At 43.4% G+C, this 17,322-nt stretch overlaps 1 protein-coding gene across 3 annotated transcripts in view; it reads left to right on the forward strand.

Moving 5' to 3' along the window:
• Positions 1–16,717, forward strand: part of fam107b (family with sequence similarity 107 member B) — a 151,390-nt gene extending 134,673 nt beyond the window's left edge. For all 3 annotated transcript variants that reach the window (XM_048554137.2, XM_048554138.2, XM_048554139.2), the window contains 2 exons: positions 9,682–9,832; positions 11,439–16,717. In XM_048554137.2, the coding sequence (XP_048410094.1) occupies positions 9,682–9,832; positions 11,439–11,555 (268 nt within the window). In that variant the 3' untranslated portion in view covers positions 11,556–16,717. The remainder of the gene's footprint in view (positions 1–9,681; positions 9,833–11,438) is intronic.
• Positions 16,718–17,322: the final 605 nt, after the last annotated feature.

Below are 17,322 nucleotides of genomic sequence, written 5' to 3' on the forward strand. Positions count from 1 at the left end.
GTGGAAAGGGTGGGGCAGGTTTGATATACCAGCTGCCTGTTAGTTTTCTATGATGTGCCAATGCATGGGTGCCAACACTGTGACACTGTGCAAACTTTACTGAGCATTTGACTGTGCGAACTGTGTCACAGCGTGTTTCAGTTTGTGCACAAGCTCTCTTCTCAATGTCAGACCAAACTGCTGAGTCCTTCTTACCAGGGTTTTTATTAACATCTTGTACACAATGAGATAGCTGCACATCAGAGAGCCAATTCCAACCCAATCTTCCAGCAGTTCGGCTGAGAAATCACGGCATGGACGCTCGTATACCTGCCGTAGGGTCAGGATAAAAGTCAAGTTTAGGGTTAAGGTTAGGGTTAGGGTCAGGGTCAAGGTTAGTGTCTGGGTTAAGATAAGGGTTAGGCTTCAGGGTCGTCTTAACCCTAACCCTATCGGTTTACCTATTGCGTTTGTGTGATTGATGGGTTCTCTCCTGGCATTGCTGATCCTGTAACTCTTCAACGTCACCCAATCTCAGCCTCACCCCTGAAGCATTGTTGATGTAGCTCATCACAGCAGGGTCCTGTGCCCAGCTATCTTTTAGCCATTTTATTGATGACATTCCCAAAGGTCAGAGGGGACAGTGTTCAGGTCTGTTCATGACTTCTGTGTCCGACTGAGCAAGGTCTGGACTACATTCAGGCTTGTGCTAAAAAGTAGCAAGTAAACAGCCGATGAGGAACTTCAAACCAGCGTCTACAGGAAAACAACACATACGGACCAAATACTGAACTACAGGAGCGACCATCCCAACACCCACAAACGAAGCTGTATTAGAACATTATTCCAACGAGACACCACACACTGCAGCACTGAGGAACTATGCAGAGCAGAGGAAAATCACCTATACAGCATATTCAAAAAGAACGGGTACCCGATGAACACAGTCCGCCGATTCCTCAGCAACAAACCCAAACAAACAGACAAAACAGGCTCAGAAACCCTAACCACTCTCCCCTACATCAAAGACATTTCTGAAATGACTGCCAGACTACTCGGACCTCTTGGCATCAGGGTAGCCCACAAACCCACCAACACACTAAAACAGCAGCTAATGAACTTAAAAGACCCTGTACAGACAACAAATAAAACAAACGTCATCTACAAAATACCTTGCAAGAACTGTGACAAACAATACGTTGGACAAACAGGCAGAAAGCTAGCCACCAGGATACATGAACATCAACTAGCCACAAAACGACATGACCCACTATCACTCGTATCCTTACATACAGATGAGGAAGGACACCACTTTGATTGGGACAACACATCCATCCTAGGACAAGCCAAATAGAGACATGCACAAGAATTCCTAGAAGCATGGCATTCCAACTGGAACTCCATCAACAAGCACATTGATTTGGAGCCAGTTTACCATCCTCTGAGAAAAAGAACAGGCAATGACATCACCAACGCAGGAAATGACATCACCAACCCAAGGAAATCTAACCAGATAAATAGAAAGCGGGAGATAACACCAGCACTTCATCGGAGGCTCACTGATGATGTTACCTAGAATGGTGACGAAACGTCTGAAACTAACCTTCCAGCTCAGCGAGCAAACTCACATCCAGGACCTCAACCTGAGCTACAAATCTTCTCAAAGCTCGCGCTCTCCGTTCTCGCTCGCGCTCTCCATTCTCTCTCCACCAGTATTGCCACACATGTTGAGCTGATCAAGTTAGTTCTGTTTAATTAAACCTCACTTTAACCCTGCAGCATCTCCCCAGTGACTGACGGCCAATAGGATCTCTGTTCCATTGAACTTGACAGCAAACTTCCCTCGCCACCCCCATCTTTTCGCCCTCACGCCACCCCCAAGAGTTGACAGCCCAGCTTGAGAGCTGGTACCTCACTGGTGTCACCGTTACAGCGATAGCCATTTCTGATGATGCAGGGAAAGGTGCCACAAAGTCGTTTATGCCAAATGAGCAGTGAGTGTGGTCACACTGATCACCTATACAGCGTATTCAAAAAGAACGGGTACCCAATGAACACAGTCCGCCGATTCCTCAGCAACAAACCCAAACAAACAGACAAAACAGGCCCAGAAACCATAACCACTCTCCTCTACATCAAAGACATTTCTGAAATGACTGCCAGACTACTCGGACCTCTTGGCATCAGGGTAGCCCACAAACCCACCAACACACTAAAACAGCAGTGCCACTGTCAAACTGGCCTTGGTCAGTGAGCTTGGGGATAGGAACCTTGTCTTACATTGGTACTCCATTACCAAAAGGGCTGACATACCACTTTAGTTAACAAGGTGGAGAGCTAGATGAACACAGCAGGCCAAGCAGCATCATAGGAGCAGGAAAGCTGACGTTTCGGGCCTAGACCCTTCATTTTCTGAAGAAGGGTCTAGGCCCAAAACATCAGCTTTCCTGCTCCTATGATGCTGCTCGGCCTGCTGTGTTCATCCAGCTCCACACCTTGTCATCGCAGATTCTCCAGCATCTGCAGTTCCTACAATCTCTGCAACATACCACCTTTATGGCTCATGGCGAACCCACCAAGTGGGCATTACTCCCTGCTCCACTCCAAACCTGCTAGGAGTCTGCTAGTGGACCTCCCACCCTCCTGGTTTAGAAAATCCACTCCTGGGAATGAGCATGAGCCCTTTGGGCGAGTAAGCAATACAGGATGGCTCAGGAAGAGTTAAGGCTCCTGCTCCCAGCCCATTGCCAGTAAACCAGACAATTCAGCCCAGAGAAACAAGTTCACTCGTATGGAAAAAGGTGCAATGTCAAGATGGTTGTAGTTTTCAGAAGGATTGGTATTAAGCAACGTTTGGTAGAGATTTTGGTGTAGTGGTAAAAAAAACTGGATTAGTAATTCAATTTAAACATCTGGAGATATGGATTCAAATCACACCAGAGCAGGTGAGTATGAAGCTCGTAAGAGTGAAACTATTACCAGTTATCATTAAAAACCTTGTATCAGTGATAATGGGAACTGCAGATGCTGGAGAATCCAAGATAATAAAATGTGAGGCTGGATGAACACAGCAGGTCCAGCAGCATCTCAGGAGCACAAAAGCTGATGTTTCGGGCCTAGACCCTGATGAAGGGTCTAGGCCCGAAACGTCAGCTTTTGTGCTCCTGAGATGCTGCTGGACCTGCTGTGTTCATCCAGCCTCACGTTTTATTATCATTAAAAACCTTACCTGGTTTTCTAATGTCCTTTAGGGAAGGATATCTGCCATCCTTACCCTGGTCTGAGCTACATGTGACCCCAGGCCCACTGTAATCTTGTGGACACTTAACTGCCCTCTGAAATAATCTAAGGCCTCTCCCATCCCGGGTATGTTCTCTTACACCATTGGGCTGAAGATACAAGCGTTTGAAATCACGTACCAATAGATTTAAGAACAGCTTCTTCCCCGCTGTTTATCGGGCTTACGAATGGACCTTTCACAGGGGAGGCAATGGCCTAGTGGTATTATTGCAGCACTGCTGATGCAGAGACCCAGGTCACATTCTGTGGACCAGAGTTCGAATCCCGCCACAGCCGATGGTGGAATTTGAATTCAATAAAATATCTGGTATTGAGAATCTAAAGGTGACCATGAGTCAATCCATTGTTAAATGTCGGAAAAACCCGTCTGGTTCACTAATGTCCTTTTGGGAAGGAAACTGCCATCCTTACCTGGTCTGGCCTACATGTGATTCCAGACCCAAAGCAATGTGGTTGACCACCCTCCTGGGCAGTTAGGGTTCAGCAATAAATGCTGCCTGACCAGGAACTTCCTGATCCCATGAATGAATAAAGGAAAAAAAATATTAGAGTTCCTCTTTCTCTGTGCCTTCCCTGTAGCTGTAACACTATATTCTTATTCTGTTCTATTACCATGATGTAACTTATGTAAGGTATGATTTCTCTGGATAGCATGCAAACAATAGTTTTCACTCTGTCTTGGTACATGCGCCAATAAATATCAAATCAAATCAAATCAAAAATAGCCAAGTGAGCCTGTCAATTCAAGGATGAATAGGGACAGGTGGAAAATTCTGGCCCAGTCAATAATGCCCACATCTCATGAACAAATGGAGCAAAACACTGATCAAATCAAAAGATCAATTCCTGATCTCACCTGATTTACCCCATTCCTTTTACTCAGGCAAGGATTAAGGATGTATTCTCCTACCTAAAGAATCTTCCCGTCTGTGCCCAGCCCAGGCAGCAATGACAAAGAGCTATCATCACATCTGTACAGCTCCACTGTTTGCAACTTAGAATTTCTAATCTCTAATTGAAAGGACATGGCATAGAGCTACTTTGTATTTTTAGAAGATGAATGATTTTGTTCAAGTTCTGATTTAAAAAGCTGTGGAGTTACAGACAGGGTGTATTAAATCCAGATGAATCCATTTATTACATAGCACAGCTCCTGGTTGAACTGGAGACCACTTTTCTCATACCAGATCCTTCTGCACCCCGTCCATCATTTTGGAGAACAGAAGCAGCTGTTTTCTTTAAAGTTCATCTCTTGAGGGGATGAGAGTGAAGCAACAGGAGTGACAGGCTGCCTGCTGGCCCACTCTGTGGGATAACAAGTCCAAGATTTGGTGACCCTCGGAAGAGCACGGAGACAGGACACAGGGACGAGTTTCAATGCAGAGCCCACAAGGGATTGCAATCTGCAGATCTGGGCATCCATAAGCGAAAACTCTCACACACCAGGTCTGACTTCGTGGTCAGAAGCTGGCTAAATCAGAAGACAGACCTAATAAACCAGCCATCAAAATGTTTCAGATATGAAGAATTCTCACAGGGCTTGACAGGGCAGGTGCAGGAAGGAGGTAGAAAGTGGGGACTGTCTAGGATCAGGAGGCACAGTCTCGGGAAAATCTGTCCCTTAGCTCTAAACTATAGCCTCACTTTCTAGATTTCCCCACCTGCGGAAACATTCTGTCTATGGCTACTTTGTAAATATCCCTTAGCATTTTATACACCTCAGTTAGGTCTCCTGTCATTCTTCGAAACTCCAGAGAGTATTGGTCTAGCCTGTTTGACATCTCCTCAAAAGACAAATCCCTGGAATTGAAACTCCATCATTGCCTGTGCATGGTGCTGTGAATTGTTTTTGCTTCTGCCCAGGGAAAGATTGAAGAGGCAAAGCTGCAAAGTTGCATTGGAAATTTCACCTTCCGGTTCAAATCACTGAGCCACGCAGCAATGTTTAATGGGGAAGGGATGCCCTGCCTCACTGTAGCCAAGGGTACGTCTTGGGTAGACCCAAAAGTTACAAACTGACGGGAATGAATTTCTTGGTCCTTCGCGCTCTCTCACTGTAACTGCACATAATAGGCAATAATGGCAGAGAGTGGAACTCTTAAGGAATCAAATGTCCTTGTGTTTTATAGAAGAAGATGGATTTAAACTGCTTCAACCTTGTTGTTTTAGTGCCCAGAAGCTGGCACTTGGCATTCCCAATGCTCCATAAAGATGCCTTACAGCCGGAAGTCACAGAGCAGTTGTCAGAATGAAGAGCTCAATTTAGTGGGAATTATGTTTTAGAACTAAATACTTACTTGGAAATTGTGTCATCCATGAGACCATTCAGCCCCTTCACTGTGAACCAAATGTTCTGAAAGTTGGTTTCAAACAGCAACCCTAAAGAAATACATCCAGGCTCACATTTCCAGACAACAGTACATTGAGTAAAAGAGTTAGGAGGTCATGTTGTGGCTGTTCAGGACGTTGGTTCAGCCACTTTTGGAGGATTGCATACAGTTCTGGTCTCCATCCTATAGCAAGGATGTTGTGAAACTTGAAAGGGTTCAGAAAAGATTTAGGAAGATGTCACCAGGGTTGGAGGGGTTTGCGCTATAGGGAGAGGCTGAATAGGCTGGGGCTATTTTCCCCCGGAGTGTCAGAGGCTGAGGGGTGACCTTATAAATGTTTAGAAAATCAGGTGCATGGATAGGGTGAGTAGCCAAGATCTTTTCCCTGGGGTAGGGAGAGTCCAAAACTAGAGGGTGTAGGTATAAGGTGAGAGGGGAAAGATATTCAGGGTTTGAGTGAAGATTAGTGCTAATTGTAGATGTTGGTGTGTTCACTGAGCTGGGAGGTTTGATAGCAGATGTTTCGTCCCCTTACTAGGAGACATCCTCCGTGTTCTGGAGCCTCCTGTGAGGGGCTGTTGTCTCATGCCAGTTCGAATTTGTGCAGTCTCTGCATTCTGACACCTCCGAACTGACGGCCAGACTGCTCCAACCACTGGGAATCGTGACATTGCACAAACCAGCAGCTACACTAAGACAGCAACTGCCCTGGGTTAAAGTCCCAATAGATACCATGGACAGGATGAATGTGGTTCACAGGATACCAAGCAGAGACTGTACAAACACTACATGGGACAAACAGGCAGACCACTAGCAACCCACATCCACAAACACCAGCCAGCAACTTAACAACACGACCAGATGTCCTTGATTTCATTACACACAGATGAGAGAAACCACACTTTCAACAGGACAACCCTACTGTCGCCGGAAAAGCCAAACAGAGGACAGCCAGGGAATTCTTGGAGGCTTGGCATTCATCTGCAGACTCCATCAACAAACATGTTGAATTAGACTCAATATGCCGACCATCACAATACACAGCCGGAAGCAGCAAAAACCAGACCATATAAATTCGAACTGGCACAGGACAACAGCACTTCACAGGAGGCTCCTCAGCACTGAGGATATCACCGAGTAAGGAGGCACAATGTCTGCTATGAAACCTCCCAGCTCAGCAAACACACCAACATCCACAGAGGAAAGATATAAAAGGGACCCAAGTGTCAACTTTTTCACGTAGAGGGTGGTGCGTGTACGGAACGAGCTGCCAGCGGAAGCGGTTGAGGCTGGTACAATGACAACATTTAAAATGCATCTGGATGGGGACATGAACAGGAAGGGTTTACAGGGATATGGGCCAAATGCTGGAAAATGGGGCTTGATTTATTTCGGTCAGCACGGACGGGTTGGACTGAAGGGTCTGTTTCAATGCTGCATGTCTTCTGGACTGTCTAACTGGAAATGTGAGCTGAGGTTAATAGTGTTAATACCAGAAGCCAGCCTATGACTGACCAATCTCCCAGCAACAACAACTTAGAGTAGCTGCCTTCATTAATTATTGGTGGATGGTTCGTAGTCAGGGCATCCATCAAAAGGAACAATAAATTCACTTTGTTCTGGACCTATCAGTCAAAGGCCTAGAAGGTTCAGTGGATTCATCTCTGGAATTAAAAGCTTGTCTTTATTCATTCATAGGATGAGAGTGTCCTGGCTGAGACAGCATTTATTGCCCGTCCCAAATCGCCAATACAGCAGTTAAGTGTCAACCATATTTCTGTGGGTCTGGAGACGTATGTAGGCCAGACCAACTAAGGATGGAAGTTCCTTCCTAAAGGACATTAGTGAACCAGATGGGCTTTTCCTGACATCAACAATGGATTCACAGTCATCACTAATTCTTAGCCCCAGATTCACATCGCATCCAAATTCCACCCGCTGCCATGGCAGGATCAAACCCGGGCCCCCAGATCATTGCCTGAACCTCTGGATTAACAGTCTAGCAATAAATACTATTAGGCCATCACGTCACCCTTATATAAATTGGTCCTTTTGTTGCTGACGGGAGCAAGGATATGAAATTCCTTAAAGGCCCCAGTGAGACTCAATGTCACAAGGCCCAGTTTACAAAGCCACTGACCTATGGAGACTGAGGTGAGGAGCGATTTAAGCAGTTTAGGCCTATCCTCACCAGACTTCAGAAGAATTAGAGGAGACCTCTTTTGAGGAATATAAGATGCTAAAAGAAATTGACGTCTTAGTTGTAGAGAGGATGTTTCCTTACATGGGGCAATCTGGAACGAGAGAGCATAGTTTAAGGACAAGGGGCAGGTTTAAAATAGAGATGAGGAGAAATTACTTCTCTCAAAGGGTCATGAATCTGGAATTCACTCCCCCAGAGTGCAGTGGGTGCTGGGACTCAGAGTAAATTTAAGGAGGAGATAGACAGAATTTTAATGAATAATGTGTTAACAGGCAGGAAAGTGGAAGTGAGGCCGAGATGAGATCAGCCATTATCATGTTAAATGGTGGAGCAGGCTCGATGGGCTGAATGATCTACCCTTGGTTGTTGTGTTCTTAAACAATCATATAGGTATAAGGCAACATGGTATTTTCCAATTCACTAAAACAGGTTGTACCTTGTCATTAAGATCCTGCTAATTGTTAAAACATATCTTGTGACATTATCTGATTAGTAAACACTTCAGAAAATATTTAACTGCATGACCTGAAAATTTTAAAGGTTAAATGTATCATAATTGTTTAGCTCTAATTATTTGACCCTCCACTTTATGAAAAAAAGAGCAGGAACTTCTGACTAAAAATTAAACACCTTTGTCTTGCTGTGTTTTGACTGGTTTCTAGGCACCCACAGAGTGAGTTTTGGGTTTTGTTAACTGTTCCTGTAAAGTACAGGAATGAACATTCTGGTGGGAGAGTTTTTATTTAGATTCTGGTCAGGTAGTAGGTTAGAGCTGTACCACTTTAAATGGTAAAACTTTTCACTCCAAGCGTTTGAAACACAGAAGGCCAAAGTTAGTTGTGTAATTATTGTCTGAAGGCTGTAAATTTATTTGAAGGCTTTAAAATGGGAGGTTGTCAAGATGTCATTAAGGCTGTTACTGTACGTTCAAATCATTTGTTCAAGCACTTAATCATCAGAAAACCTTGATTGGTCAATGTCATTAAGCCATATCCAAAGAGTGGCAGAGAGATAGAATTGCAACATGAAACGTTAATTCTCTAGAACACATTCCCTTCAAGTGTGTTCAAAGTTGTGCTGAAGGGAATTCTAATTTTATCTTGTCACCATTTTGCACTGGTTGGTCTCTCACCTTGACTGCAGCCTGTGCCTTTGTACATGCACAAGGCTTTCCTTACTGAGGGCACTGTCGGGGTACCTGCACTATAGACTGCAGCAGATCAGAATGTCATTCACCACCACCTTCTCCAAGGCACTTCACAACAGGCACTAAATGCTGGCCCAGCCAATGATGCCTGCATCCCAATAAAAAGAATAAATAGTTTTACCCTCCTTTTAGGGGCTATTGGTATTTTCTCAAGGAAAACACCTCTATCTCAGTTCCACGTTTACGTCCTCCCTGCAGCTCCTGTATCCTACAGAATCTTGAATACTTGGTCACTCCAGGATTAACCTGCAAAGTATCAGCCTTCCAATTTAGACTTAATATTGTGGCCAACATAATGAAAGACCCCTCTGACCCTGGTTATACTCTCTTCTACCCTCTTCCATCAAGCAGAAGATACAAAGGTTTGAAAACACATACCAACAGATTCAAGAAAAGCTTCACCCGCTATGTTATCACACTTATGAACAGACCTCTCATATATTAGAGTTGATCTTTCTCTGCATCTTCTCTGTAGCTGTAACAATGTATTCTATATTGTTTTATTACCCTGATGTACTTATGTAACATATGATTCGTCTCCTTAGAATGAATAACAATACTTTTCACCGTATCTCAGTACATGTAACAATAATAAATCAAACCAGATCTATTTTCTTGCACCACCTCTGTAACTTGTTGCATATTTTGTTTCGTGCTTTCAGGGGCATCGCTCCTCAGAACAAGCCAGAGCTGCAGCGAGTGATGGAACAGAGAAAGAGAGATCAAGTCGTTAAACAGAAGAAAGAGGAAGAAGCTCTAAAGAAATCAGACTTGGAGCAAGAGTTAATGAAACGCCAGCAGAGGCTAGACCAGGTGCGAAATTCTCCAAATGACAATGAAACAGCTTAATAGCCACCCCCACCTTAATCATGAGGTCCATGTTGATTAAAGTGACTCTTTATGTAATGGAAAGCATCCCTATTATAATTATCTCCATTTCCACATAATTGATTAATTAATGCTGTATCAGTGCCAAAGTGTACGAACTCAACCTATGATAGCTCTTTTTATATCTCTGTAGATATTTAGAGTTTCCAACACAGTTGCACAGTGGCTCAAGATATATCCAGCATGGAAATTCTATGTTAAGAATGCAAAGACAGAATTAATGAATTTCCTTCAAACGTTTTTGTTAAGAAAAGTTTTATATCCAAGTCCAGATGCCAGGCGAAATGGAAAATATTGCTTCGTTGTTTGCTTCTCCTGTTGTTACCAGAGGCACCGTTTATCTTTTTACGATGGCAAATGACGTCCATTGTAGGAATAATCCATTTCCTGCCAAGAATATCTCTGAGCCAGCTGTATGTTTCTTCAATTAAAAACAAATGCAGATCACTTTCAAAATGGAAGTATTGCCAGAGGATTAAGCATTCTGCAGTAAAACCTTCATTAGGAAGAAGTGGAGCTGATAAAGTCCAAATTGTGGGTGGAGTGAAATTTAGCTGTTGATGCCAGATAAAGTCCTTCTTGTGTGAAACATTTGTAAGGAATAATATTTTTGCTTGAGCTGGTGAGAGGTTGGAGGGTGAGATGGAACAATGCTGCTTTGTGAAATAATGCCACTTTTTTGCACAGTTGGCCTTAATGAAAATTAGGAATGAAAAGTGGCGATGAGGAAAATCAGCAGCTGGAAAAGAAAGATAGGACCCCAAAGGAGTCATGAGTCTTTTGAGGAGAATTGGGAATGAAGTGATTGATCTCCACGATTAATTAACCATTTCTATTAAATGTCAGTGCAATGTGATATTTGGTTCCTGTACTTCTCTGTTCAATGGAATGGTGTGGTCTATATTGTGTAAGGGAAACCCCATCAAGAATGTTGTTGAGAGTACTCCATACCATTCAAGGTCTCTTCACTCCTCTCATCCTGGCCCTTTCCACATCTTCCATTTTTATGATTTGCAATTCCGTCCCTAAACCTCTTCCTGTCCCCTATCCCCTCCTTTCCTCCCATACTACACTTCTTAAATCTACCTCAGGATTTGGGTCCTGACTATCTCCTTGGGTACGTCTATGTCAAAACTTTGATTGAACACACTCCTGTGTTGGGATGATTTACTGTGTTAAAGGTGCCGTCCAACACAAAATATCATCGAGGCTTTTGGAAGCAGAATTGCAGTTGTGGGAGTTAGCACAGTTGGTTGGCCGACTGGTTTGCAATGTCAAGTTATGCCAACAGCATGGATTCAATTCCTGCACCAGCTGAGGTTTCCATGAAGATTCCACCTTCTCAACCTTTCCCTTTGCCCGAGGCGTGGTGACCCTCAGGTTAAACCACCGATTTCTTTACTGAGAAAGCAGGCCCCTGCGGCTATGGTGACTTTACATTGACCTCTGCTGGAGGTCAGGATTGAAAGCGGTGTGTGTGTGTGTGGCACATACTGTAGTGCGTGTTACTGACTGTTGAATGTGATTTCAGATTGAGCAGGAAAGGCTGAATGCGGAGGAGAAACGGGAGAATGCACCTGAATTTGTCAAGATGAAAGATAACCTGAGGAGGACCAAACACGAGGGCGGAGACGTGCAGGTCTCTTAGAGAAGGGCAGTGCACGTGGAACTCTGGAGTTTGTGGAGTGGTTTCAGTTTCTGCAGCCACGGAAAATCGACACCGTGATTATTATGGTTTTGCAACAAACTCCAGCAGCACAGAGCTTTTTATTGAGCGCTCCCTTGGTCACGGCGTACTGCCCATCTGCAGACTGAAAGGGCTCATTTTGTGCAGGGTGATGAGCAGAGTGATGCTCAGTGGGGTCTCTCATTGGGCAGGCTTGGTCTGAATGGGATTCTAAAGCATTGAAAGACTGTGTGTTTTCTTCGTCCTCGGGGTAATGATCAGACATTGTAAAAAACCAAACTATTGCAACCAGTCAAGAATGAACCATTGACACTGACTTCACTGTGGATGAATTATTTGACCCAATTGCTAACCTATAGAACCAGCCAACTTGATTCAGGCATCCAGGGACTGTTGAGGTTAATGCAGGTGAATGGCAGTGAAATTGGTCAATTTCATCAGTGATAAAAAACAGACAATAATGATTCAAAGTCATCCCAGAGACCACCAGCTGATGTCGATGACTGACTGGCTGAAGAGAATATCAGGCAGAATGTAAAACCTGCTGCCCATTTAGCTTCACCAGATCTGCAATGGTGTCAAACTCAAATTTTCCATCCTTTTTTGCTTTTTGCTGTTGCTCTGCAGGATATTGACATTCCAGTGTCCACTAAAATGAAGTCACTTGCTGCATTCAAATAGGAGGGAGAACAATGTCATGTTAATGCATGGAGCACAGGTTGGTTAAAATCAGTGCTAGCAATTTCTAAGCAATGGTTACACGATGATTGGGCGCGGTGGGGTAGCATCAATTTTTCCAGACACATTAGTGTCGAATAATGCCACACTTGTCCCCGGACCTATCATGGCTGCACTAGGACCTGTCCTCCTCAAATCAGAGCCTGAACATCCTTTCAAAGTGAGACCCTGGTGAAGAGTTTGTGGACTCTGTTTATGAACAGAACAATATGCAACAAGGATATGTTTATTGTGATTTATTTCTTTATTGGCTAATCCTGCATAGATGATTAGAAACCTGGTTCACCAGTTATGCTTTCCAAATTTTGATAAGATTTTGAAATTTTTATATTAAGTTTGCAATGTGGTGTAACAAATTCTATGTAATCTGTAATGTTAATGCAGTGCTTGATATTTTGTCAGTCTAGAGTGCAAGGTTAAGTTGAGTTTTACGATTCTGATCCTACCTTGTTTGTTTATTTACATGCCCCTACATTACAGCAGTGGACTGTAGTGCAGTGGGAAACTGCTCTAATGCCCTGAACGGTGAAGACTGAAAGAGTGATGTGTCATTTTGTGGAAACTGCTCGGAGATTATCATTGCAAAATTTGCGTGACAGAAATCAATGCAAAGTTCTCTCTTTCAGAACCCAGCAAAAATGAAATTAATGTGTCCATTTCTGAATTGGATATGGTCAATATCAAAGATCACTTATTATGGTCCAGATGCCTTTGTCATTTAGTTGACTGGTTTTAGATAAAATAGAATAACTATAGTCCACACTAACCCTCAAGTACATCTCACCGCCACCGCCCCCCCCCCCCCCAATCCATCCCTGAAACCCTGCATCACTGCCACTGACTTGGTGGGCTGAATGGCCTTGTTTGTGATGTTTCTACACCGAGCTCATCGAGCAATTAATGGAACCGTTTCGGTTGCCATTGGGAGTCTGTGACATGTTCTGGGTGCATGATGATCCCACTCCTTCTGCCCCTGAAACTGCCACCCACCGCACCCCCTAACCCTTCCTCCCACTCCATTGAAAATTCAGCCCCTTTCTCACTTCTCAAATAGCTGTTCATGTCCCATCTCCCTGACAACTCAACTGAACACCTTCCATTTTGTGATACTCACAAGGAACACTGTGCAGGGAGGTCGACGAACCCGTTTGCAAAATAACTTGTTTTTCTTTAGTGGTGTGAAACAAGCAAATTTTTTTTTGTTTAATTGACTAAAATAATATTTTGATCTTCCCAAGTCTGTCCTCTCCTCTGCAGCAGCAACATTATGATAGCGTAAAAAGTGCACAATTTCCATTGTTTGACTTCATCTCAATGAGGCAATCCGGTGAAATGTGGTGTTTAAATTAGTGTTACAACCGGAGTTCTTTTCATTTGGCCTTGGATGGATTTTTTTCCACCGTGGGGCTTGCATCACAGCCACACCATAATGGGAGAGGTGGTGCTTTTGATGTGTTCATGGAAAACCCCTGGCTCAGCCAGTTGTGTAAGGGAGGAATGATGATACTGAGCACAAAAACCTTCTCTAAAGCTGGACTGGAAAGTTGTGGTCGCTGTGCCTGCTTCATTCCCAGCTGGCCACAAGTTAATTCCCAAACAGGACGTCTGCAACTGACAAATTAAAGTGCAGGAGAAACTCTGGGACTGGCAGTTTCTGTGGAGAGAGAAATATTGTTAAAGCTTCAAGTCTGGCGTGTCTCTACTTCAGTCTGCTGGCTGCTCTCAGGGTTTTCAAGTCCTTTTACCCACAGGTATTTTTTTTAGGGATGAGGTGGGAGCCACCTTGCTATTGGCTGTTCCTCCATTGAGCATAGCCCCCCCTCCCCCCAACTGCTGGGTGAAGCATTGGGATGAGGTCCTTAAGTGGCCTAGTCAGGAGAGCCATCCTACATCCGTTTTTTACGTGAAAATGTTCCGGAACCTTCTCTAATATTAGCTGTTCCTCTCTTTCTTTCCCCGTCTCCTCCTCCCACCATGATTGACTTTTGCAGTTCTATTTTAGCATATGTTTCAAGAGGATGAGAATACAAGATCAGAGATCTACTGCTGAGGCTATGTAAGGCTCTGGTCAGACAGCATTTAAAATATTTGTGAGCGGTTTTGGGCCCTGTTCCTAAGTAAGGATGTGCTGGTGTTGGAGGGGGTCCAGAGGAGCTTGACAAGAATGATCCCAGGGTTGAAGGACTTGTCATAGGAGGGTTGTTTAAGGACCCTGGGCCTGTACTCAATGGAATTAAGAAGGATGAAGGGCATCTGATTGGAACTTACAAAATACTGAGAGGCCTGGATAGACTGGGCATGGAGACAATGTTTCCACCACTAGGAGAGACTAGGACCTGAGTGCACAGCCTTTAGATTCGAGGGATGTCCTTATAGAACTGAGATGGGGTGGAATTTCTTCAGCCAGAGGGTGGTGATGCTGTGGAACCTATTGCTGTAGAGGGCTGTGCAGGCCAAGTCATTGAGTGTCTTCAGGGCAGAGATAGATAGGTTCTGGATTAGCCAAGGGATCAATGGGGGAATGGTGGGAGAATGGAGTTGAGAAACATATAATCCGTGATCAAGTGGCAGTGTAGACTTGATAAGTCGAAAAACCTAATTCTGCTCTTATGTCATTTGGTCTTACTACTTTGCTATCAAGATGGTTCCTCTGAAATTTCCACTCTGTCCTTACTCTCATAACCATCATGTTGTGGTTTTCTTCTCTCTCAAATTTTCCTTGTTTTGAAATCGGCCTAAGTTTACATCATCTTCTGAAACAGCTTCTCATCTCTTGAGGATGTAAAAACTGGTGAAACTGTTGCCTCAACTAGCTTTCTACTGATCTGTTTGTAAAGCAATGTTGATATTAATGTATTATTTACACTATTTTCCTAGCGATCCTACTACAGACATTCCCATAGTTATATTTTGTGAAAAAGCTGCCAAACATGAAGTTACAAAGAATGGGGAAATGTGATCTAAGTTTGAAGCTGTGACTTAAGAGGGCCCATGTGTCATTTCATTAATAAACTCAAACAAATTATGGAACCATAATTGGGAGGGGGGGGGTGGGGAATGTTTTCTGCATAGTCCACAACTGAGGTTGTCAATGATGTGATGTTACAATCTCTCACCCCATTTGGAAGAAGGATGCATCAATGACAAGGATCATTACACATCTCTGGGTATTGGTGTCTGTAGATTTCATTACTGTTTCTTCCAAGCTGTGAAGATGTGAAACATAGATTAGGTGTGTCACTCTCAGTCCCTATCATGCAATCTGCATTTCTCCAAGCTCAGTCTGTCTTACAAAAACATAAAAATTACAGAATGCATCTTCTGGCCACCCACAGGTATGTAGATGGTTTCCATTTTCCAATTACAGTATACTTGATAAATTTCTTGTTCTGAAAGATGATAAAAATGCTGAGTTTTAATTTCAAGCAGCAACTTGCCTCACAGTTGCAGTGCTACTGAATGCCTCATGTATTGACATACGAAAAAGATTTCAAAATTTTTCCATACCTTGTCTCTCTCGAAACCGATTCATCAATATTATTCCAAGGCAATGCATAACCAATTGCTGGACAAAGTTTTGTACTAGCACAATTGTGATATGCCAGTAATGCAATGCAGGAAATACTCAGCAGATCAGGCAGCATCTGGAGAGAAGGAAACAGCATTAACATTGCAGGCTGATGACCTCTCATCAGAACATGGCTGCAGTATTTTACTTTTATATAACATCAGAGGTCTTTATGTCGTCCGTCACCACAGATCAGTCGATTTCAGAAAGTCTTTTGAAAAGAATATTTTTGCAAACCGGGATTCTGATGCTCAAAACGTGTGAAAGGGCCAAGTGACATTGTATGTACAATGTGCTTTAAGGTCAATATTAATAAAACTATATGAATCTATTATGAATTCGAGACAGCTTTGAGTTAGATGCAGCTAGTCAGTTACCTGCAGCTCAAAGGGTCTTTGGAATTTAGTGAATCAACAAAATTCTGAGTTAATTTGATTTAAGTTGAAAACTTGACAACAATTTCAAATCATTCAACGTCGATGGCCAAGAGCTGGAAGGTAATCATTGAGCTGTAAGGGATGTGCGTATCAGTGCACATACAATGACTATGTGACAGAATCCCCTTCACTGTGGGACGAGGGACCTAGAGTGACTGGATAAATATCGGAAAATTCATGCTTTCCGTGTTTGTTTTCATAAAACAATCACTGTGATTATCCATCTGAAAACTGTAAAAACATGGGGTTTCGGTAAGTTTACTTTAACATGTGTAGTGTGTTGGTTGCTTTGACACTGACAGTTTTAGGTATTACGTGCAAATTAAAAAGTGAGAGCAGTGAACTTTTGTTTTGAAATAAAAAAGATGCTTCTTTCGCAAGCTGGTGTTTGCTTTTTTTTATTTCAGACAGCATTGATTTCCGTCATAAAGAAACCACATGTTACAGCCTGCAGAGAATCTACTTGTTATCAGAGATAACAAGGTGTGGAGCTGGATGAACACAGCAGATCAAGCAGCATCATAGGAGCAGGAAAGCTGACGTTTCGGGCCTAGACCAAGTTTAAAGAGATCTTTACAGTCAAAGCAGTTTAATAGATATCCCCATACCTTAGTGGGATAAGGTCCCTGGTTGGCTATTGACCATACATTTGAAGTGGCTGCTGCCCAGGTATTGGATACATCAGGCCATAGAGACTCTTGATTTAGGAGAGGGAAATAAGGTAATTCCCTCTTTTACTCAGTTAGAGGTTTCCTGGAACAAAGGAGCAGGAGTAGGCCATTCAGCCCTTCAAACTTGCTCCGCCATTCAGTAGGATCACAGCTGATCATCCAACTCAGTCCCCTGTTCCCGCATTCCCCCCAAAATCTTTGATCCCATTAGCCCTGAGAACCATATCTAACTTCTTGAAAGCGGTCAATGTTTTAGCCTCAACTGCTTTCTGTGGTAGAGAATTTCACAGGCTCGCCACTCTCTGGGTGAAGAA

The sequence above is a fragment of the Stegostoma tigrinum genome, chromosome 25, assembly GCF_030684315.1.
Source record: "Stegostoma tigrinum isolate sSteTig4 chromosome 25, sSteTig4.hap1, whole genome shotgun sequence".
Classification (NCBI taxonomy): Eukaryota; Metazoa; Chordata; class Chondrichthyes; order Orectolobiformes; family Stegostomatidae; genus Stegostoma; species Stegostoma tigrinum.